This window comes from Aplidium turbinatum, chromosome 9 (genome assembly GCF_918807975.1).
Source record: "Aplidium turbinatum chromosome 9, kaAplTurb1.1, whole genome shotgun sequence".
Taxonomy (NCBI): domain Eukaryota; kingdom Metazoa; phylum Chordata; class Ascidiacea; order Aplousobranchia; family Polyclinidae; genus Aplidium; species Aplidium turbinatum.
In genome coordinates this window covers 10,968,104-10,991,737 of record NC_137480.1, presented here as the reverse complement: position 1 = coordinate 10,991,737, position 23,634 = coordinate 10,968,104, and the positions used below count along the sequence as shown (strand labels likewise).

The following is a 23,634-nucleotide window of genomic DNA, read 5'->3' as shown; positions in this document are numbered from 1 at the left end:
GTAGAAGTTGTTAAAGACAGTGCAGTCAAGGTTTCAATTCGTTTTCAGCAAGACCTGACATGCCCCAAAACTCTTTTTAACACTTTCTATTATAGCGACGTCCATGCGCATAGCTACTCAGAAAATAGTTATTCTTGCTGTTTGGGGCATGTCACCTGACAAAGAAGCTAAGCTTCTTATTGCTGCGTGCAGTCTTGCAGCTGGCAAAGTTCTTCCTATAGTCTATTATGCATTGATTCAACGTCTACAGAGGTTGAATAAATGTAAAAAAGAGGATTTTGCAACCTGGGTTGCTTTTTCACCACCAGCGAACATAAATCATGGCTACCACTTAGAAATTCTTTATTTTTTTGTATTACATTTACAAATCAGTCTAGCGTGATGTTTGCAATTTTCAATGTTGGTTATCTCCAATTAGCGCCGAAATTCACCTGTTTCCAATGTAGTACAACATCGTATTCATCAATGGTACCATGCGCTAACACTGGCAAACTAGCAATTTGTGCGATTATTCACATGCGTTCGATTGTTCAATGTTCAATCCTTCAAGTCTACTTAATTAGCAGGGACATTTGGTTCTTTATTATGCGCTCCCTCTGCGTTGTCTTTCAAATCCACAAAATCTCAGACATTTGCCCAAACGTCAATCTTTTCTGTTTTGTGTTTAGACAGGTGCTTTGTCCTCTGTTAATGTTGATGTTGTGACGTCACAATACGCTAGATTGAAAACGTCCTGAAAGCCAGATGCATTGTGGGACGATCTGTCATTAATTCAAATGATAACTTGTAATGACTTTAACAAAAGATTTTTTCTCCTGATTTTGATTTATAGCATGAAAATAACGAGCAGGGAAAGCAAAGCAGAACCTAAAATACCATGTAATTTACAGTTCATTACAGTAGACCACACTTCGTCTACTCCAATTTGTAAAAGCGATTTGACTTTTTAATTACTGTACAAGAAACATATCTTGTATTTTTCTGTAATCAAAAACAGTTACCTGTCCCATTATTAGGGCACGTGTTGATAATTCCCACAGCCTGTAATTCCTTAACACTGCATTTTGTTTGTTTTATGGAATGGAAAAGTTTGCAGACCAGCTCAGAACACTTTCCAGTTTTCCAAGAAAGAAAGGCTCAATTCTTTTAAATTTTGTACTGCAATATGGCTACTAACAGAAAATAATGTGTAATCTTGCAGTTGGCGAACACTGAGAGATATACAACCATACATCAGAACACCTGCTCTATTGTTCGTGCAATAATATTGATGCTAACACCTACTGTATCTGGTGTTTGGTTATGCAGTGAAAGGCTTATATTTCTTGTATAAGGATACATTTGTCTAATACCAGCTCATGTTTCTTTTATGACCATCAATCCTTACAAATAGCCGGATTCGCAGAAAACCATATTATAATATTATGATAATCATTACAAAAGACTTTCATGAAATGAAAATATATCAACCAGTCGTAGCCTACATAAGCCTTGTTTACACAAAATTTTCGTTTGGTATTATGTATTCATTGATTCAGCACATTCAAAGGTTAATTTGGAGAAAATACAAAACAATTTGTGGCCTAAGCAAGGTGTGAAAAGACAAAGGGGTTTTCAGGGCTACTTGACGATAGACGCTAGAATGATAAATCGGGTTGCCATTTCTAGTGTGAGTAATCACTCTGACAATGTATGAAACTTGTCTTAGTGGTCAATATTTTATCAGTGAAGAAAGGAGATGAGAGAAATATGGCTGTTTATTTTTTTTATTCAATTTTTCTTATTTCAGAGCTTTGAAGAAACCTTAAATAATGTTGCATAATTTTTTTATTACTTTCTAATGCAAAGCCATTGGTAATGACATCGAAAGCTCGAGACATGCCAAACACTTACATGTGTACGTCCGGATTTCTTCATCAAAGGTATGTACAGTAGCAGAAAGATTGTATTACTGTACGCTGTAGATGTAGTATGGAAATGAACAGTTTGTGTCTTTTTAGTTTGCGCTTAGAAAAAGGAAAATTAAAGACTAAAAAGTTGTCAAGTCCGATTTGTACATCACAATTTTTCACACAATACAAAGTCCAGTCAATTTATTTTGTCTCTATAGCGCCAAATATAAACATATAAGCAGAGTAAATAAAATTGTCAAAACAATGCATTATACAGTGTAGGTTAGATTATGGCTTCAAATTTTGACTAAAAAAGTGAATATGATTCAATTAAAATCTTGATCTGTTATGTTCAGCCCATGCCTTGCAAGCCTAAGTAGCGCAAGTTTTTGCAACTTTTTTATGGTTTCCAACTGCTTCTTTAATACTCAAAATTTATCTAATACAATATGTTAAACTGCTTTCAGGAATCATATATTATAACTTTTTTTGTTTTTTACATGCAGTTTTTATCAAGTATTGCGTAAAATGAAAAAGTACGATTGAAAATCATGCTTAAAAACTTTACGGTATTTTACATCATCTATGCTGGTGGAATAATCACCTAAAAGCAACTGTAGAAATGATCCGGCCAATACTAGTTCAGAACTGTATAGGCTATGCCAAATTATTATAGAGTATTATCAAGCAACCGTGTGGTACGAAGTTTTACCATGCAAGGCAAACTGTTGGTAAACGATCGCCATTTTTTCCAAGATAATATTTGAAAATTTTTAACATTGTTATGTAAATAAATCGCTTTAGTAGATTTATATTGTTTAAAATACATGTGCATAAATACTACTTTTGTTACAAATTGTTGCTATTTTAACGTGTGACTGAAACTTGCCCTACTTATGACTTACGTTTAAAAATCTAAACTTATTATAAAAAAACGAATTAGCGGTGATACAATTCGTTTAGAAATTGTTATGACCTACTAAAAAGATAAATGGAAACGCTTTGGTTATGTTATTTTGTGCTTAAGTTCTAGCCTACTTTACTTCATACGATCTATTTAAACACATTCCAACTTTTGTGCTTTTGACAGAAGAATGGATTTTGTACCATAAGTTTTTTAAATGAAATTTCAGATAATTTTCAATACAAACTAACTAATCTCTGGGTTTAAAATAAAGTACTAACAAAAATGAAGAAAATGATGTTAATTAGGTTAATTTTAAAGATGGAGGTTCAAGAAAAACTCTAAATCACTGCCGCGCTATTGGTTATGCACGTAAGCTTCAGTTTTCTGCAAGAAGAATACAAAATTATCTTTCAAAATTTTCTTATTTGAGAAAGTCCTAAAAAGTCTGTCTTCAATTTAAAATACAAATGTCCACACGCAAGCCCGAGTTTAGTTAAATTAGTAGAGTGGCTTCTTTCGTCGAATAATTTTGTTTTTAGAAGTCGTTTTGTTGCAGCGAAGAAAAAATGAAAGAAAAATCAAAGACTGCGGCAAGAAGTCGTCGAGAGAAGGAGAACTCGGAATTTTCGGAGCTGGCAAAAATGCTTCCTCTTCCTCAAGCAATCTCTACTCAACTCGATAAAGCTTCAATTATCCGGTTAACTGCAAGTTATTTGAAGATGCGTCATCTATTACCAGACAGTAAGTTCATGCTTTCTCATACGAAATAAAAATATAAGGAGGAGAGATTTGAGACTTGTAAAAAAGTTTAGTTCTGGAGATATTTGAAAATAATGTTATTTAAATAATGTAAAAAAAATCTACAAAAAAGAACTGTAATTTTGATCAAAACCAAGACAAAGGATTTTGCAACAAAATAAAAAAAATTTGTACTAAAGACAGGCAAGACACAACAATACCACAGGGTTGAGAAAATATTTTCAGATTCCTGATGAGGGCTTAGGTTAAGCCGAAAACGTTCGATTGTCAAAACTATTTGTAAATATGTAAAATATATTGTTGTAATGCTCAACCCTGTGGTATTGTTGTGTCTTGTCTGTCTTTGGTACAAGAAAGCAAACTCTCTCCCGAAACTATAAATAAAATTTCGCTTCGAATTATTTTTGTTTTTAGTATCCTCGATTAGTTTCTTGTAAAAAGTATTGACTGATGAAAGATGTCAATAGACCAAACAACGTAAAATTATAGCATTGTTAATTTTTTTATAATAAAACCTTAATTCTTACAAATTTTTGGACTTGCAAACAATGGCGCAAGTCTTGCGTTTGATATATTCTTAATCTTCAACCACAAGATTTTACGTATTTTTTTCATAAAACATTAATTAAACGTCTTCAAACAAATTAAAGGTTTTCTTTTAAAAATATGTATGATATTATACTGTATATGAATTGAGACTTTAACAAAACATCACACACTGAACTATCCTGTATCATTGTTATTTTTGTGATGTGGCAGCGAGGGGCAATAATTTGGTCAGCAAAAATGAGACATTGGCAATAACGATCCTTCTACGTGTTTAAAAAGATATTCCACAAGTGTAGATACAAACGACCTGTTTTAGCCTGATGCTGCGGGTTCACTGTGGTGGTACAAAACAGCAAACATGATCATGCTGTTGAAAGCGAAATTTAACCAATTAAAAAGATATGTTTTACACAGCTAGCCAGGAAAAAAATTGGCCAAGACAAGAAAACATAGAAATAGACTGAAATTACAATCGCTTTGAAAAGCCTTGAAAACAAGTTGTTTAGCTTTCTGAAACTCCATATCGCTTATTGCAACTGTAGACCATCTTTTTCGTGCGGGATATGCTAGTAGCGAAAAATACTGTACAATGGAATATGATGTTTAATAATGCCATAAATTATTTTTTTGGAAATTCATCAATTTTTTTTTTGAAGTTTATGGCATTAGAAAATATATAAGTTGGAAATATAGAAAATTGTTGCAAGTGAGATATTTGTGGTTCGGGGCTGAAACAACAAGTTTTTCACTTTGGAAGCTGCTATTTTTTGTTATTTTATGTCTGCTCTAAATTATTGTTTTCATTCTCTCCATTCTCCTGACCAGAGTTCCATTCAAGACAATTTGATACTCAATCAATTAATTTTGCATCTTGCTTGAATAAATCAATGAAACACTTTTTGGCTTTTGCTCTTTTTGTGACTCTCTTCTCTCAAAGTTGTAACATGAAGATTTGAGCTTAAAAACTATACTTACAATAAGTTACAAAGATGAGATTTTGAACAAAAGTAGTTTAAAGTTTTGCCAACCTGAAGTACATCGTGTATTGAACGGTATTGTAGAAGTGATGGAACAAAATCTATATATTTTCCAACAACCTTCAATTTGTGGACAATAGCTTTCAATCAATACAAACCCACATGGTCGTAACCTTTAATGTAACTAAATTTAGATACATAGGACGACTGTGCCTTTGGCAAATAAACACACACTAGCCGGATTTAATCAACATAATAGCAAACCAGCACCGCCCTATTTCCGAATTCCTATGTTTCTATTCTACTTTTCAATTAGAAGTAAAGCCAGCCTACTTTTTCTAATTGTGACCTATCATGATTGTTGAAGGCTCGTAGGCAGGGCCGTGTGAGTAACATCTTACCCCCCTTCCGAAATCCATTAGTGGGTACCCATGTTTAGGGATATTTGTTAAAAATCGGACAAGAAAGCGTTAGGTTATGGCCGAAAAACTCTCTCAGTCTAGGGAAAAATTTTACATTCATCACTTCAGCAAAGAGTAAATAACTCTCACGTGTACCAGAAAAAAAATAATAAACATGCCGACAATGCAGTAGCGGGTCTAGAAAAAAGTTGGGAAAAGACCAGAGTTTTAACAAAGCAAAGTTTATAAGATAAATAGGTGATGCAAAGCTTAATGTCCAACAAGCAAAGCTGGACAGGGTGAGCTTGCCCGTAGAATTTTGACAAATAGAATTTTATTTTAGTCACATTTTAGGCATTTTTGGAGCAAGAAAGTTATTTTTTATCAAGACACACACTTTGTAAATAACCATAGGTTGCTACGTAGGCCTGTGTAGACTAACCAAATTTATTAAATAAAAATTGGATTTGTGTAGAAGGTTTGGTTAAAAATAAGTTAGGTTACCATTTAAAAAAAATTCATTCAATATCACAAAAAGATTTCAATAATTTATATCTTGAAAAATTGTCTAGTCCACTTGCCTATGGTGTAATCTTTCAGCAGGCTAGAACTTCGAAAATCTATGTGAGGTGTCCTCACTTTCGCTTCACCTACACTCCTATAGTATTTTCAAGGCACATTTCACTTTATAACCTACCTACATTAACGCTGAAATTTATTAATTTAATTTTTAATTAACTCGGTTATTTGAGTGAGCAGGGTTTACTTCGAAATATTACATTATTTTGTTAGTTTTTTGTTTGACACAAAAAAAATTTATTTCCAAAACTATGCTGCCCAATGTCGCTGGTCAAGTGAATGAAATGTGGTTGAGCGAGCAAAGCGAGCTAGAAAATTTTGGAAAAATGGGAAAAAAGTATTTAATAGACGTTAAACAATAGATACTACTACTACTACTACTACAAAAAGTGCTCAATGCCAAGCAAAAAAGCCAAGAAGAGCAAATTACATTAATTATAGTTATTTCTATCTAAAAGAAATGAAATATCTTCTGACAGGTGTCAAACCTACAACAATGCTTGATATGAGCGACTCGGTTACATGTTTTGTAATACAAACGAATTTATTTTCATTCGAGTCAGTTCAATCATAAACAGCTAAACTGACTCGTGTGAAAATAAATTCGCTTCTATTACTTTCTGAAACCTTTACAGCCTTTACAATAAAAGGGGGATCATCAGAAGGTTCTTATTCAAATGGGATGATTCTATTTGAATAAGGACCTACTGATGATCCCCGTTTAGAGTGAAACAGGCTGTAGACGTAGAGGTTTTAGAAAGTAATAGCTATATTTGATATAATAGGTGTTAAGTATAAAATTAGAACCAAAAAGCGCTGCACGAACTAAACAGAAGCGTGGGCTTCTATATAAGGGTGGGCCTCCAGCTGGGGGCTTGGGAAGCAATAAACACAGGCTTGCATGGTTTAAGTTGTTGACTATTCAGCTTGTGTGGTAGATTTTTTCTTTTTTAAAACAGACAAAACATTTAATAGACTAGAATGAGTAGGCCTCTAAGCAGCCGTGGGCCCCACGGCGGGGGGAACGGGGAACCGTTGACACGACCCTGCTCGTAAATCATGTATTTTAGTTCACTTGCTGTCATACATTAAAGAATTAAGAATAGGCCTAGGCTACTCATTTATGTAGCCTAAATTAAATAATTTTGTATTTGGCTTCAGACACAAAAGCACTAACATTATTTTATAGTTGATTTCAACTCGGTAAATCAAATCGTTGCTGTAGCGTTGTGTACTGTAGGCCTACACCAGTATACTGTGCCACAAAGCCAGAGGTGGGCAGTAGCTTTTATAGCGCCGCTACGTTTTTGATGGCGATAGGAGAGCTCACGGCAACTTTTTTGGTAGCGATCGTGATTCCTCAAGACAAAAGTAGCGCAGAGAAGTAGCAGGAGCGTGAGTTACGTTTGCTCCGAGTAGCGGGAACGGTATTGAGTTACTTTTCATCGACTGGCAACAAGTAGCAGGAGCGCGGCTCTTTTGGTATATTGTAGCGGTGGCGATAGCGCGCTACTTTCAAAGTAGCTGATACCTACTTCTGCACAAAAGCATAAAAGAAAACAATGAAGGAAAGCCAGTCTGCATCAGCGTACACACGACATTAGAAGAAAAATGCTCCGCATGTGACGCCTTTGTCACTGTTTCGCAAACTCATAGCTGACCTTTCAAAACAGTTCGTGGGCAAATATTATTGGATCATAATTATAGGGATCTAGTGTTTTGCCACATTTGGTTGCTGTCGCTAAAAAGTCATCTGCTATTAGTTAAAAGGTATTTGAAACAAATTCAGCCAAAAGAATTTCTTCAATTTTTCTAGCTTTAATCCCTCGTCGAGTTTTCCATTGCCATAATTTTCTATTTGATTGATTAATTGATTGAATCTTTATCCTCGGACTGGGAAAGCTTCTTGAAGAGCTTAATCCTGGCAGTTTCGCATACTTGTAGAGGCTTTGAATCACTGACGCAGGCCCGGTCACCGAGATTGACAGTGTGAAGTTTCCGATTGTTGAAGTCTTGTTGCAGGGAACTATTCCATCCATTAGATGCCGCTGAATGGAGAGCAGTCCTTAACGTGCGTTGCTCAAGCGCACACCCCGAGAGTCGAACCAGCGCCGCTTGATCTTGAAGCTTCTTCGTTCCAGAAGTGACGCGCTAACCAATTGAGCTATCTGAGCTATTTGGTGCATCCTCTTTACGTAAACCCACAGTCTCCACTTATCTAACCCCTGTACCCTATGATAGGTCATTATTGTTACTATCCTATCTTCATTGGCCGACCGTATCTTCATTTCCTCCCAAATGAATTTCTTTTTCAATAAAACAAGCTCCTTGAAATATTTTGCTTAAAACAAATCTCGAATAGTTTGACGTGAACCCTCATGTAAAGCTATGCACTTAAGGCTACATTGCACTGTTTCTGCTGTCAAGATTTTTAAGCAATTCACTTTTGTTTCGGTTTTCATCCAATGAAGGGGATTAACTGCTGACATCATTTACTCGTATGTGCCGCCCTTTCATGAATATTTCACATTGTTAATTTACATAAAATAGATCACCAAAAACAATAACTTGAATTCGTGGAAGAAATTTAAATTGATTGGAATTTAAAAGATAGAAATAACGTTTTAAGACCATTTCTTCGGTCATGTCAAGATTACTAATCAAAAATAGTGCAACTTAGACAACACAACAAACCAGACACTAAATCAGTCAGACAACAAATCAGTCACTTTTTACATTGATTCAACGTTGACACCTGTAGACTTTAAATCAATGTAAAAAATGACTAATTTGTTGTTTGCGAGATTTCCAACGTCCAATACAAACTTGACACTATTCACAGTTGGCACGTTTCATTGCTTGACACAACAAACCAAAAGTGAACGTCTTGACACGTTTAAATGCAGCTAACAAAGAATACTCAGATGCTTGCATTGTGAAAGATTAAAGTAAAATAGCAAAATGGCGGATATCTAGGAGTTTAAATTGTTACTTACAAAATTGCTGCTAACACAGATTAATAGTAAGGAGACAAACTGTCATTCGGCTATCTTGCTTCTTCAAAGAAAGAAGAGTATACAGTATATGCTTTCAGTAGTTAGTGTACAATGGCTTACGCCAAATTAGTAAAGCTATAAATCCAAACTATTTACTTGGATAAAATCAACATAACACGATCTCGCTGTTTCAATAACGATTGCACAGTTTTATATTTACACAGCGGTGTCCATTTTCCAAACCTTCATGCTTCATTGCCATCGGCGTGAAGAAAACCATTTGACCGTTCTTTGAACCCTTTCATTCCCCGGGCTTCGTGTGATTTGACACGGCACTCGGTAAACGAAGGTGGATCGAAAAGAAGTTTAGACTTTTAGTCAGGCCAAGTAACGTCGGTAAAAGATTTTTGTAATGCAAAGCTGAGGGTGAAATAGAAATTGATTTGTGACTATATTTGTTCGTTATCGTTATAATTGTCATACTTAGCCTACAGTCGCTCATGGGCAAGAGTATGCAGTTAGACCCCAACGTATACTGTAGTGTAGAAAACAAGTTATAAATAGCCTATTGGCTAGTATAATTTCTAAAATTTAGAAAAGATTCAAATTTTGTACAAACTCAGACCGACAATTTTTGACGTATGTAATCTGAATAGCAGAAGCCTATATAAACTGTATTTTTTATTTCAAGTTTAGAAGCAGTAGCGAATTAATAGCGGTTAACCTTATTTGTAGCTTGTAAATTAAATGAGGCAAAGTGTGTCGCTTTAACCTTGCGGCCTTACGGAGACCAGGTATACGGGTTTGAAAAAATCACAGCCAGTGAGTGTTTTTAAAATGCGAAAAGTAGGCTAGATTATTGGATAAGTTTGTTTTTCATGCTAGGTGTAAGCCTATATTATGAATCCCTGGTCTAACATATCAGTCATCGATTATATTACACTAATAGGCCTAGGATTTGTGCAATTTGAAGTAGACTATTTCTGACCGTTTTTAATAACCCACAACGGTCAAACGATTGTATTTTCATTTAGTCATGTTTTAGCCTGCTTTCAGAATTACAGTATTTTTCAGTCAAAAATTGACATTGTAATGGCCCAAGTGCTGGAACTATTATAACGCTTGTGACAAACTGTCAGATCAAAACTGTCAAGTTCTAATCACAAAATTAGAGGTAGTGGAACGTCATCATCGTCGTCGTCGTGTGAGCCTTTGGAGCCAAGGGTCTAATCCTTTTACCACCCCAGATTCACGATGTTCTCGGACTACACTGGAAGGCTACTACAGAGCAGCCTGTCTTTGGTTTCATCATCCATGACACGGTAGTGGAACAAGCTCCGGCTTATCTACCAAAATTAAGCCGAGTCATTGAATGAATTTATTAATAATATCATTCATATGTAAGCTAAAAATGCAAATCATCTCTATTTGCCTGTTTAAAAGTTGGGCCCATAAAATAGGTGGTTAGAGTCAATAGTATTTGGCCTTATTTTATCAAACTTAGTGTCTCGACAGACGTCATTTACCCCCGTTGAAAATATCAGTCTGTTTCCATTGTTGCTTATCATCTTGTTGATAAGATTATATTACATACTCAAGTGCTTGAGTCAACTAATTCCAGTTGAACATAGGCTACAAAAAGAGAAAACAAAATATTTCAAAAAGGAGACATCATGTTCAAGATTAAAGTAAATTAGCCTTCTTGAAAAGTAGATAAGGATTCAAATAAAAGCATACAATATTTGGTAATTTAAAGTACGTTGATGAAAAAGTTTGCCTTTTCACATAGTTACATGGCATGTGATGACGAACAATGCTTCCATTGTGTTAACTTTAAGCAGGGCCAGGGCCGTTAAGGAGATAATTTTGGACGGGGAAACAATGAAAACCAAGAGCTTACAGACAAGACACCCCCAAAAAAGAATACGTTACCTCAAGGAAGGGGTGTAGTTTTACGCAAAAAACAAAGAGTTGTCTAAAAAAGAATCTAAAATGGGTACAAACGCATTGGACTCCACTGAATAATTGATGTTTCGTTCCAGTTTTCGGTCTCGTGGAAAAATTTTGGGCTCTAAAAATATCCCTAGGCTTAAAAACACCCCCTGCGCCCAATAATCGCTTGTAGTCCTACGACAGTAATGGGTATAGAGAGCAAATTCATCTGTATAGGATATCTTATCTTTTTCAACCGTTTTAATCCAATTTATTAGATCCATGGCAAAAATAATAAAAGTTTGGGGTTGACATAAGTCACATAATTAGAACATGACCGTCAGCATCGTTATTCTGGTTAAACAAACTGCTTCTAGTTTCAGTTTTAGATGAGTTTGAATCAATTGTGAATGCGCAAACATACTGGAACTGATTTGCTTCAATACTTTGAAATTGATTCTATTGTTTGATTTGGGTCACTTTTAACCTCCAAAGATTTTTTCATGACAAGTTAATGTGTCATTGCTTGTGCCACAACTTTGCAGAAATTCAAAAAGATTTTACATTAAAAAACAAAAGAAAATATGACTGGCTTCTTTTTGCTTTGCAGTTAGTCATCCAACAGTCACAAAGGGACCGCTCACACCTGTTCAAATTTAATAACAGTGGTGGCGACTTGCTTCGCCATTTTGTTCAAACACGAACACCGCTGGCAAGCATAAGTTGTGTTTTATCTTTCTGCTTATGCGACAAAGTTGATGCAGCATTGCAAACAAGATTTTTATTAATTTTGGGAGAAAGGATTAATATTCCTTGTCCCGCGAAATGCAGATACATTTGCTGAACTTGTCATTGCAATTCACATGATGTCTACAAAGACTCGGTTGCGTGGCCGAGTGGTGAGAGTGTCCGCTCCAGAGTAAAAAGGAGTGCGTTCGATATCCATTCAGAGCACTTAACGTGTGTCTTGAACTCATGTTGTGAAGGTAGACAAAAAGAAGAGCACCCTAGCTCTTCCATTTACTTGCATTCGTGACAGCCTAATCCAATTCTTTTGCAGCCAGGCAAAAGCTACACTCGTACTTGTATGTGACAACAAACACCCTATAGACTCCAAACAGCAATAGGATTTCGCTAAAAGTGGTTGAAGCTTTTATAAGCAACTTTCAACGAATCTATGCATTCACAGACCAATGTGTTCTTCGGGATGACATTTGTGATATAGCATGCAAGGCTGCAGCGTATTTTATTTTGCAGCTTAAATATTTTAAGCGTGAAACCTTTCTGATAATCCTTCACGATGTAATTTTCAACATTTCCTTTTTTTCGTTAGTTTTGCAATATAGACTATGCTGGAAATAGGATTTTGTGTTTTTTGCATTTAACTGATAAGACAAACATTAAAATTTACTTCATACCATTTAGTTGTTTAAATTCATAAGACTAATGAAAATTTTTAGGTTGATAAGTTTGATAACAGAAAGCTGTCATTTAAATTAGCGGTAGTGTGACGTGACTGCCAAATTTCACCTTGTGTCAACAAAATAAGAACATTTTACTTCTTAAAGTTTGAAACAGATCATTTCGTTCATTCTACCAAGTAGCCTGCATTATCATAGCAATCATTCGTACATTAACTTTGGTGCATTGATTTCTTCCTTGCAATTGACAGACACATCTGTACAGAATCAAGGAAATTGTTCATGGTCTCATCCCAATCGACATCCAAAGAATCATTATCCTCAGATCGATTTTCTTGCTTCTCACCTCCTCCAGAGTCTCGACGGTTTTCTCTTTGTGCTGGGAGCAGATGGAAAAATCATGTACATGTCTGAGACCGCATCAGTTCACCTCGGCCTTTCACAGGTAATCAACATAAAAGATATGAATTTATGACATAAAAACAGACAAACTTTGCCAAGCCAAAAATCATTGCTACGAGTTTCCTGTGTAGCCTATAAAAGGTAAACGGAATGCAGTTGTTTAGAAATATTACTGCTTGCTATAGAAATCTTGAACTGCTGACTGATGTTTAGGCAAAGTACTTTTCTATGGGAGGACATAAAATTAAGCATGGAATAAAATTGAGAGTTCGAATAACCTTGTTTTTTATGGTTTAGCAACAGGCCCTCTACTTCAATGGGGCTAGAAGATTGGCCCTATTGCAATGTAGAGCTCCTTAGAAAAAAGAAAGAAGTAATGGCCAATTTGTTTTCATTAATTGTAGCTACAGGTTAAGAAAAATCTGTATCTTGAGTGATATCAAGTTACACCAGTAAAATACCTTGCACGCATAGTCTATTTGAGTTTTGGCAAGACTGGGTCGTGGTTGCTGTTGTTTGCAAGAAATACAAAATAGCACCACGGCTACATAGGCTACCAGTACAATTTTAGTTCTGGTCAAAGTTGCTGTTAATTTAACGCCCCCAAACAATTGCTAATAGTATCAAAGCTGTTGAGGTGTTGGAACAAGATCTATAGTCTGTTCTTTATTTCATAAAAAAAAAACTGTTGTACATTTTTCTCACAAAAATATCATTCGTTAGTGCAATAAGCGCGGTACAATTAGGCTAGGTAAACTCAAAATTATAAGTTTTGTTTGTTACTCTTCACTAAGGTAGTAGCATAGACTCTCATAGCCAATATACCGCAATAAATTAATCCATTGAAATCATTATGTTATACCAGCCTATTTTCGTGCTTTGTCTTTGGCATAAACTTTACTTCAATCATCTGTTAAAAAAATGTCACAAACCAAGAAGACAAGAAACATCGATTCACAAAAGCATCAGAGATTGCTGAAAGATGTTTATTATGAATTGTTGAGCAATTGTAACAGGCCCACTCCGGATATTGAATACAAACATATTTTTAAAATGTTATTAACTAAAAAAAGAAGTTTTGTGTCTTTTGTTTGCAGAACTCTTTTATTGCAGCTTCGTTTCTACGTCAAGATCTTCAAAAAGGTTTTTCTTCGACCATGTAAACTTTGTTCTGAGCTCTCCTGTCCTATAAATACTGTAGATTGTATTATTATAGAATTTGTTATTTCACGAACATAATCTCCCGTTTTATTGAATAGCCCATAGGCTACGTAAGGATTAAAACGAAAAACACAAAAGCTGTTTCTACAATAGTAACAATGACTTTATCATCAATGTTCGAACATCTGCAGGTAGAGTTGACAGGCAATAGCATTTACGAATACCTGCATCCGGGTGACCACGATGAAATGAAAGCTGTTCTCACACCTCCTCCACCGCCAGATCAGGTGATTTACATATTTTTATTAGCCTACTTCTAACTTACGTTTTAAAACACTAGTGAGTTATTCAGAATTGTTGACTGAATGTAAGTCAAAGTTCTACGTAGCCTACCGCGGTTGACCTCATCAAAAGCAAAAGTTAGTCTTGATCGCGTAGCCTGTATGCCCACAAGTTGTTTAAAGCGATTTTGATCAGCGCGAACCTATTTTTTATTATACTTTCTTCCTTTTTGATGCTGCACAAGACCGGTTTATGTTTATCTATTGGGCTGTAATAAACGGTTTCATCTGCTTTATTAGAGTCCATCAAACCCCAGAATTTTTTCCGAATATGAAGCACAAAGATGTTTTTTCACAAGGATGAAATGTGTTTTAGCGAAGCGGAATGCTGGGCTGACAAGCGGAGGTTATAAGGTAAACGACATAAACAATTAACGTAATATCCAAGGCCTACTTGCACAGAACAAAACTGCCTATTTTATTCATAGCTTAGGCTACCACCAGCGCATTATGGTGTGGAATAAACTAAAGATCGCAGTATGGAACAGCTTGAGAAATTTTGTGAAGATAAAATGCATTGAAAATTTCACTAAGCTCTGCAGACTATACTAAACTACGCCATGGTCCGTCGAAAACAAAGGCGTGCAGTAGGCTTAGATTAACGATTTTGAGTATGATATTTCAGCCTAGGTCTATTTGCCCCAGGCCTACCTACTGTCAGAGATGTACGTATACGCCACAAATTCTACGCCGTAGACTTGCGGCGTAGACTTTTGGTTTACGCTAACGCTTACGGCCACATTTTTTGGATAGTTTGCGCTTGAGGCTACGCCGTAAAGTTTTCGCGTTTTTTTTAGCGCATAGCGTCAACGCATACTTTTTAATGTATTTTCTCGCTACAACTCGCCAATACCTTCCAGCGCTGCAGTTGAAAGAATGTTTTCAATGGGAAAAGACATATTGGAACTAAAACACAGCAAAATGTCAGATGAACACTTTCAGATGCTTGTGTTTTTTCGTGGAAATTCAAAATAAAACTTGTTTGTTTCGAGTGGTTTATACCGTGTAAATGTTTGGCACCTAGCAAACAAAATGACTTTACGCTAGTTTATGCGCTGACGCTGACGCCGCCAACTTTTTTTACAAGTTACGTTGACGCATACGGCGTATGGTTTTTCGAACGTTTGCGTTACGCTGACGGCGTCAATATTTTTTGTATGCGCGTACATCACTGCCTACTGTATATACATAGCATCTTTTTGCAATGCTGTTTCGTTTTGCTGTCACTGTTGTTTTTCATTTTCAGGTTATTCACTGTACAGGGTACATTAAAGTTCGATATTTTGTGTTTGACAATTACGACTGTTCCAACCGTGGCTATTATCAAAATGTCGGTGTATTGGCTTTGGGAAGATCTCTGCCTCCAAACTCGATGACTGACATCAAATTGTATTCCAACATGTTCATGTTCAGAGCTAGTCTTGATCTTAAACTGATTTTTCTCGACCAAAAGTAAGAACTGGTTAGTAGCTGATACGTTTCTTCGGCTGTGTTGGGTAGACATTTCATTGGGCCACATTGAACTGAAAAAATAGTTGAAAATTGACCTTTAAGCAAAAACTGTAGCCTATCGATTAGGAAAAACCTAATATTTAACCTCGCACTGTAAAAGTATTTTTCGAGTTACAGTTCCACATGCTTGTTGGTGCTTTAAACCATTGTCACCTAAGTCAATCCGCCTTACATTACTGAGTATATGTTTGTTAATATTACGTCTTTCATTTATTGTTTCGTTGGTTGTTTGTAACACAATCTTGAATAACAAGTTTGCAACAATGATTCAAACCAATGCAAGATGTGGGAAAGCATCAGTTTGAGACATAAATGCGTTTCTCTTCCAGGGTATCTGAACTGTTGGGATTTGAGCCTCAAGATTTAATAGAGAAGACTTTATATCATTACGTTCATGCAGCGGACGCGGTAAACCTGAGAGAAGCTCATCAAAAACGTAAGTTTAGTTTCATTTGAAAGTGACAGCAAGCATTATGTTAAGGCTGCATATTCAAATCCCTAGCGGTATTCTTTTCAAAGAAAAGAAACTTGAAAATATTTAAATACATTTCCACGAGTAGGGGAGAGTGGGGCACAGTTGGACAAAAAATAGTAAAATAGAATCCCGTCTTTATTAAAAGTCTAACAAAATCCAACTTTTGCACAATAACAAAGTATCACACTGTTAACAAAATGAGACAGTGAAACAACACTTAGGCAATGAATATTAAATACTATATTCAATTGAAAAAAATATTGTTTGTGTCCAATTGTACCCCGGTAATGGGGCACAGTTGGACATTTGCAAATTTGATCAATGGTTTAGAAACAACAGTTTAAACCAACACAAAAGTAATCAAGAAAATGACAAGGACTCTAATAAATAGATTTCACTTGTTTATTGCGGTAAAATCAGGGACGTTACCACGGGAGAGGGGGGGTCTTGGAAAAGCAATTTTACCCCCCCCCTCTTAAAATTTTATCTTGTCTCCCAAAACATGGATTTTTAATGTTATTACAACGTTTAAATGACATTGTATTACATGAGACCATAATCTATTAAAAGAAATATTCTTACAGTATGATATACTATGTGTGTTGCTGTCCATATGTACCCCAAAATTTGTGTCCAATTGTGCCCCACACACCAACATCGATTTAAAGTTGGGCAGGGACAACTTGTTCTAAAAGCCAGGTCAAAGCAAAGGTAATGAAAAGATACTTTACTGCAGGCTATATGGCTTAAACAGAAAAAGAAACCAAAAAATTTTAGTTTACATAAAAAAATTACGATTAAAACAAAATCCACGAAAAATACTACACAGTTGCTAGAAGACTTCCGACCGCCAAACTCAAAACACGACCAGCACAAACTCTTAGAATTTTCATAGTACAAAGGTTGATGTGAAACTATTTTTTTGCCGAGGCATGGAGTTCCAGAGTTTCCGTTTTTTTCTATAAAATACGATGTCCAATTGTACCCCATGTCCAATTGTGCCCCACTCTCCCCTAGTTTAATCTCATCTCTAAACTTTTAGCCTACCAATTGTAACCTATGCTGGCAAAAATACCTACAGGGTGCATCATTATCCCCTTGTCTCATACCGGTTAGATGTGGTCTCCGACTAGGCTTTAGGCTATTGCAAGTTCGATCAAATTATCCTGAATTTAAAGTCGAGACTTTGAGTTGAATCTTTATGGATTTCAATTTTTCGTTCAATAAATTATTATGAAACTATGTTGATTTTGAAGATCAATCTTAAAAGCTTCATTCTAAAATCATCCAACTAATGGACTCAATCAATTCTTTGTTTTTTTTGCAAGTTTGAATTTAACCACAAGTTTCCAATGTTAGTTTCTGGCATAGTTTGGTTATCTTTAGTTGTTGGTATCAGGTAGCGTAATAATGCAGCAGCTGGTTATTTTGTAGCCGATGATATCTTGTACCTAACAATTTACGGTTTGTTTGTTTTGCATTTTTTAGTTTTGAACAAGGGACAAGTTATCACGAAGTATTATCGCTTTCTAACCAGAAATGGAGGTTGGGCGTGGGTACAAAGTCATGTGACCATCGTCCACAACAGTCGTTCTTCAAGGCCGCATTGCATTGTTAGCGTCAACTACGTCATTAGGTAACTAATAATAATGTTATGGTTTTGTTTATTGCTGTTCATAAGTTGAGACAATGAAGAGAAACAGGCGACAACGCATGTAAGAAAGCCATAATAAGCAATAGCCTATTTTGAACACATGGTTTATTTTCTCTTCGGAGCTGGAGCAGGAGCTATTGGCATGAAGTCCGACAGCTCCGGAGCTGGGACTGGAGCCACTGGTATAAGGCCTGACAGCTCCGGAGCCAGAGCCAGACCCTTTTTAAAGAAGCTCCGCAGCCCCGGTTGAGAGTCGAACTACTCCATTAACTAGGCTTGATATCTAATTTCTTATTGTTCTAGGCCTAAGTAGGCTACATTTTTTAGAATTGAATACAATGAAATTTTTTAAAACACTGCTCTTTAAAACAACGAAAAATGAGAAATGTGGACAGAGTGGTAACTCTGCTTACAGCAAGTAATTTGTGGGAAGTAGCAAATTAGCTTCCGAGCCTACATAGATTCAATAATTTGTTGCAGTGGCGTAGCCAGGAATTTTGAAGGGGGGGGGGGTTGACGGCTGGCGGGAAAAGCTCGTCGGCGTGTTCGCCTAAGACTACACCCAGCAGCGGGGGGTCTGAGAGGTCTCCCCCAGAAAATTTTGAAAAATTACTTTGAATTTGGTGCATTCTGAGAGCATTTTCAACAAAAATGTGGGTATGAATATTCCTGTAAAATGGTACTGTCTGATGGCATAGCAAAAGGATAAGATCATGTTTTCTTCGACATTTTTCGGAAATAAAGCTAAGTCTCTATGTTTTCTTGTTGTTAATTCCTGGCTGAGATGTTTGAATGTTTGGTATTGGCAAAACTCGCTCTTTTAACGCAGTTTCGTTTAAAATTAGGCAAACTTTGTTTTATAAACATCAACAGACTGAAAGCATCATTCTCATTATCGTGACGTCATACGCCTGCCAAAGGGGGGGGTTGAAACCCCCCCAAAAAAAACCTTGGCTACGCCACTGACTTGTTGTCATGTGCTACCGTACTGTATGTCTCTTGAGAGTACTAACTTTGTTTCATGTCTAGCTGCTAGCAGGTAGCCACTATTGGCTTGCCTGTGACTAACTGCGCATTTAGCCTACTTCACATTCACCGCACGAAATGCGTATAGCTGCTCATTATTTTACTACCAACCAGCGAAATTCATTCGTATTTTTTATTTTTTACATACGTTTAATGTAAGGCATGATTTGCATTGTATTTTAGTAAAATTACCTTATGAATTTCTCAGCCAAAACTGGAGCCTGAGCTGTTACGTTTTTTGTGGCTCTAACTCCGGGTCAACAACAAGCGGAGTTAAAGATTCATACTCCAGCTCCGGCTCCAATGTTAGTCGAGTTAAATGCTTCGGCTCCACAGAAAGATAAGCTAAATGCTCTGGTTCCATTAAAAACGCTTGGCTCTGCGGCTCTCTGATCCGGCTTCAGCTTTGAAGCCCTGCTTTCAACCTTCCTTCCCTACGCTTCTGCTTCCTTCTGTTTGAGTCACTTATAGCCTGAAAAAATTTCCAGTTGCCGATGCCAGGCTTCACCTCGTGAGGTAGACGCATATGAACGACAACTATTCCCCTTGCATGAAAACTTTTTACTGGACTGTTCTAGTAGGTTAAGATTTTTCAAAATCCACTTTCGTTTCAGTGAAATCGAAGCACGAACAGCGGTGACGTCATCAGTGCAGATCGAACCTTCAAAAGTGTTTCATTACGTAAAATCAAGTTCAACTTCAAAAGCAAGGAAACGAAAATCCGCTCGTTTGAAATACGAACAACAAACCGACAAAGAAGAAAAAAAGTGTTGTTCCAGCAGAATAAGAACTCGAAAATACACAAATTTTGACCAATCCAGTTCAAACACAATGCCTTCTCCTTGTAACAGACGTTTGGAATATTCCGATGAGAGTTTGGAACCAATCATCTGGCAAAAGAATAGTTCTGACTCAACTCAATGCAAAACTGAACAGAAAAAGGCACAAGAACTGTCGTGTGCTTCAACAACGACGTCGTCACATCGCAAGGAACTTCGACTGTCTCCATCTCCTTTCTCAAACACACCACATATGACTCCTCAGTACACTCCTGGGAGCTATTTAGATGAGTCATATATACCAGGAAAATACCATGTTCTTTACCATTACCATCACCACCATCATCATGGGTTAGACAGAAGTTCCACGGGGAGTTCTTATCCTGTAGCTGCCAAACAGCGACACGGTGAGAATGTTAGAATGTTTTATTTTGCGGGTAGACCTATTGTTTGGCATATGTTTTGTGTATTGTTTCAGGAGGATGCCAGCTAGTTTTCCTGCCAACTCCAAAAAGAAAACACGACAGGAACAAGAATTTTTTAAGCAAATTAAGCTGGAGTTTTTTAGCTTGTAAAATTTGGAATTTGCCTAAGAACCTCAAAAGTTTGGATTTTCATTTTTTTTCAATCTAATGTTATGAGCCTGCTTTGTTGTCGATCGATCTTTTTGTCTTTGACATACCAATAATAGCCTACTGCTCTCAGAGTTACATTTTAAGCTAACGTTGTCTACTGCATGTCCGAGTGGTGAGAGTCCTGGAACGGCACTCGAAAGGTGTTGGTTCGACACCGCTCAGGAGCACCCGGATGTGTCTATGGCAAAACCCTTACAGGCATGCCTGAATTTGGACTCGAAAATTGGCTTCCTTGCCTTTCCGTCCACAAACAAAATTGTCAACCAGGGCGTAAGCCTTGTTATGACAAAAAGTTAGCGTTTCAATTTATATTTTTAGTTTTACAATAGCCTATGGACCTAAGCTTTTTAGTTGGATTACCTTACACCATCTTCAAACAACTTGAACCTACACCAGCTGTGCATAACGTTAGTATATTTCTGCAAACTCAAAATTAACAATTAATCATTGACGACTCGTGGTCAGCGCAGCCAGTATTTGAGCAATAGAACTATGTTTAGATCCTTGGAGTTTGAAGCATCAGTTCTACGACTGGAAATGTGACACCACCAGGCATGCAGTTGATCAATACCGATTGTTTCGAAAGCCAGAACTTTATCCTGACATCAATGCGATGAAGCAGCATTCCGTCAACAAACTGAGCAATCTTGAAAACCCTCGCCATTACGTCACAACCCCACCTTCATGTCGGTATGCGCCGCAAACTAATCACTTCACGAAAGGTCACGAAATGGCTTATGCTGGGAATATGACCATGAAATGTGTGCCGAGTGAAGGATCTTGTGCTTATGTTCCTAATTATGAAAACCCTTCATGTTTACAAACGATGTAACGTGAATTTTAAAAGACTAATAAAATTGTAACCTTCTTCCTTTCCATATTTTTTTATCTTTTTAATTCATATTTCCAAAGAATGTTATGAAATCAAAAAAAATAAATGAAACTTGAAGTTGGTTGAGCCAACTGTGCCAACATAATTATAATTCTGTGTATGTAGCAAGCAAGATAGCCGCGAGAAAGCGTTTTTCTGCGTGCAGGTTGTAGAGAGAGTATTTTGAGCCTGGTTCCACTGATGTCTCCAGAAAGCATCTTAAAAAAGGAAAAAATATGAAAATAATAAAAAATGTCATTGATAAAATAAGTAGTTTTCCACCAAAAAGCAAGGATTGTCTCTACAGTACAACATAATGGCGTGGATATAAACGCATTAGCCTATATATTCCTAGCAAAGGAATACGCGTTTTTTATCGAAATCCCAAAGGCCACTCAGAAAGGTTCCTTGATTATCCATCAATCAATGGTTTATTTGCCAGAAACAATACATGGTCGAAATCCTACACTGCAAAAGTGGCCCAAGTTCACATACTGACAGGGAGACAACGAAACGATCATACGGTCTACTAGTTAATTGCCACTCTACAGAAATGAAAATTTTGTCACTTCAGCCCCGGGTCCAAAAATACCAACAGTGCTGGACTCACTGTTCACGCGCGATGCCACCATTCAAAGTGTGGACTGAAAATCCAGACGTAATTGCTCTAGTTTTAGGCTAGCAGATCTTCTGATTGGAAACCCGGAAAGTTTTTAGCTAACTTGAATCAGGAAGATGCATTATCAAAATTTTCCTAATTATCTTTGTTTTGAAAGTTTAAGGAAGGAAAGAATGAAGGAAGAAGACGCAGAATTGCTTTACAAGAAAGTTGTGTGAATTCTGCAGGTTTTGATTGTAAGAATTTTTATCCTCGAGCTGAGAAAGTTGTTTCGCATAGTCAACTTGAAGAATATTTGAATGGGGAGGGGCCTAAACATAAAAAATTTCAAGAACATACTACATCGTAAAAACTAGTATTTTTGTTCGGTGTATTCTTTAGACGATTGTTTTGGGGTATCCACACCACTAATTCATGCCACAGAACTCTACGTTTGTTGGTTGAATACTCTTATTTATTGGAAGCAGTTTGTACATTCTAAGTAGGGACGGTACATTACGGGACGCGCAACTCCGTTGTTCCTTCAACATTAGAAGGGTCAATTGCCAATTTGACACTTTTTTTACGCTTTACTGCTGGCTTGCTTTCAACTAAAAACCTTAAATTACTTTAAAACCAACTTTACTCTTCTTATATAACCCATAAAAAGTAAAATATTTTGTAAATTACTAAAAAACGTAACCCTTCTAGTGTTGCGGATAAGCCAAAAGCGGATGGAGTTTCGCATCCCTATGATCTACAATCCCTATTCTAAGTCTACAAAGTTTGATTGATGATAAAAGCTTTAATTGCCTTTTTGTGGGGAAATTTCTTCTGTCTCTCCGGTGGTTATGTCCATGCTGCAAACTAACAGCTTTGTTTATAGTGCAGGCCCTTAGGGGCAAAAACGAGCATCTTTAGGCTAAACGTGCTACGCGTTGTTTCTTGCATCTTTTTGTAGTTGATGAATCTAACTTCAATTTTAGTGGGTGCCGCAACTTTTTGGGTCATGTGATCACCCCCAAATCGGGGATTCCCCCAAAATCAATTTTGAGCTCCTTTCACGGCATTTTTATGCAATTAGATACGTTATTCTTTTACAGTTAGACTGGCTGTCACTACAAAATACACGAGATAAAAATCACACAAAATTATGTTATTAATGACGTCATTGTGACGTCATATATTAACTTGTTTGCTTGTTTTTTTCTTATTGTAGTCGTTTGTTTGTTGTTGGTGTTACTTTTTTGGTTACAATAAGTTACCAATGCTAAAATAATTACCTTTTCAAATATGACGTCAGTATTGCATCATGAATGACGTCATAATTTTGTTATGTGATTTTTTTTCCAGATGTTTTTCTTATAGGTTAGTATGGTAGGTAGGAAATAACTATAGGTCGGGGCATATATGGTTTAATCCCAAAAAAATTGCAACAAAAGGTTTTTCAACTGATTTGATTAGTATTGGGTGTCAGTATTAACATATTTAAATCTTAAGGGATCCAACTTCCGAAAAGTGGTTATTTTCACGATAGCTTTTAAGATGGCCGCCAAACCATTAAACAAAACAGTAAATTGACCATAACTCGGTCATCATATGACCAAAACATGTAGTTAGTTTTTGTGTCTATATCTAGGTTTTTATACCCTGTGAAGTCAATGAGACCATTCTCAGAATTGTTGAATTATCTGATAGCCTATAAATTTAATATGGCAAACCAAGATGGTCGCCAAACCATTAAAATAACAGTAAATTGACCATAAC

The 23,634-nt window shown here is 36.4% G+C and overlaps 1 protein-coding gene across 1 annotated transcript; it reads left to right on the top strand.

Annotated features, from left to right (window-relative positions):
- The first annotated feature begins 3,359 nt into the window (after positions 1 to 3,359).
- LOC145777347 (single-minded homolog 1-like) lies at positions 3,360 to 21,264 on the top strand. The gene is made up of 9 exons (XM_082588709.1): positions 3,360 to 3,540; positions 12,665 to 12,858; positions 14,168 to 14,263; positions 14,558 to 14,671; positions 15,564 to 15,769; positions 16,159 to 16,265; positions 17,793 to 17,940; positions 19,599 to 20,170; positions 20,899 to 21,264. The coding sequence occupies exons 1-9, from the start codon at positions 3,366 to 3,368 to the stop codon at positions 21,228 to 21,230; spliced, it is 1,944 nt and encodes a 647-aa protein (XP_082444835.1). The 5' UTR covers positions 3,360 to 3,365; the 3' UTR covers positions 21,231 to 21,264.
- The last annotated feature ends 2,370 nt before the right edge of the window (positions 21,265 to 23,634 follow it).

Excerpts from the sequence above, each read along its gene's own strand:
- LOC145777347 (XM_082588709.1), top strand. The coding sequence starts at position 3,366 with ATGAAAGAAAAATCAAAGACTGCGGCAAGAAGTCGTCGAGAGAAGGAG. Across the intron at positions 14,672-15,563 it reads TGACAAGCGGAGGTTATAAG|GTTATTCACTGTACAGGGTA; the intron begins GTAAACGACATA and ends TTTCATTTTCAG. Across the intron at positions 15,770-16,158 it reads CTGATTTTTCTCGACCAAAA|GGTATCTGAACTGTTGGGAT; the intron begins GTAAGAACTGGT and ends TTTCTCTTCCAG.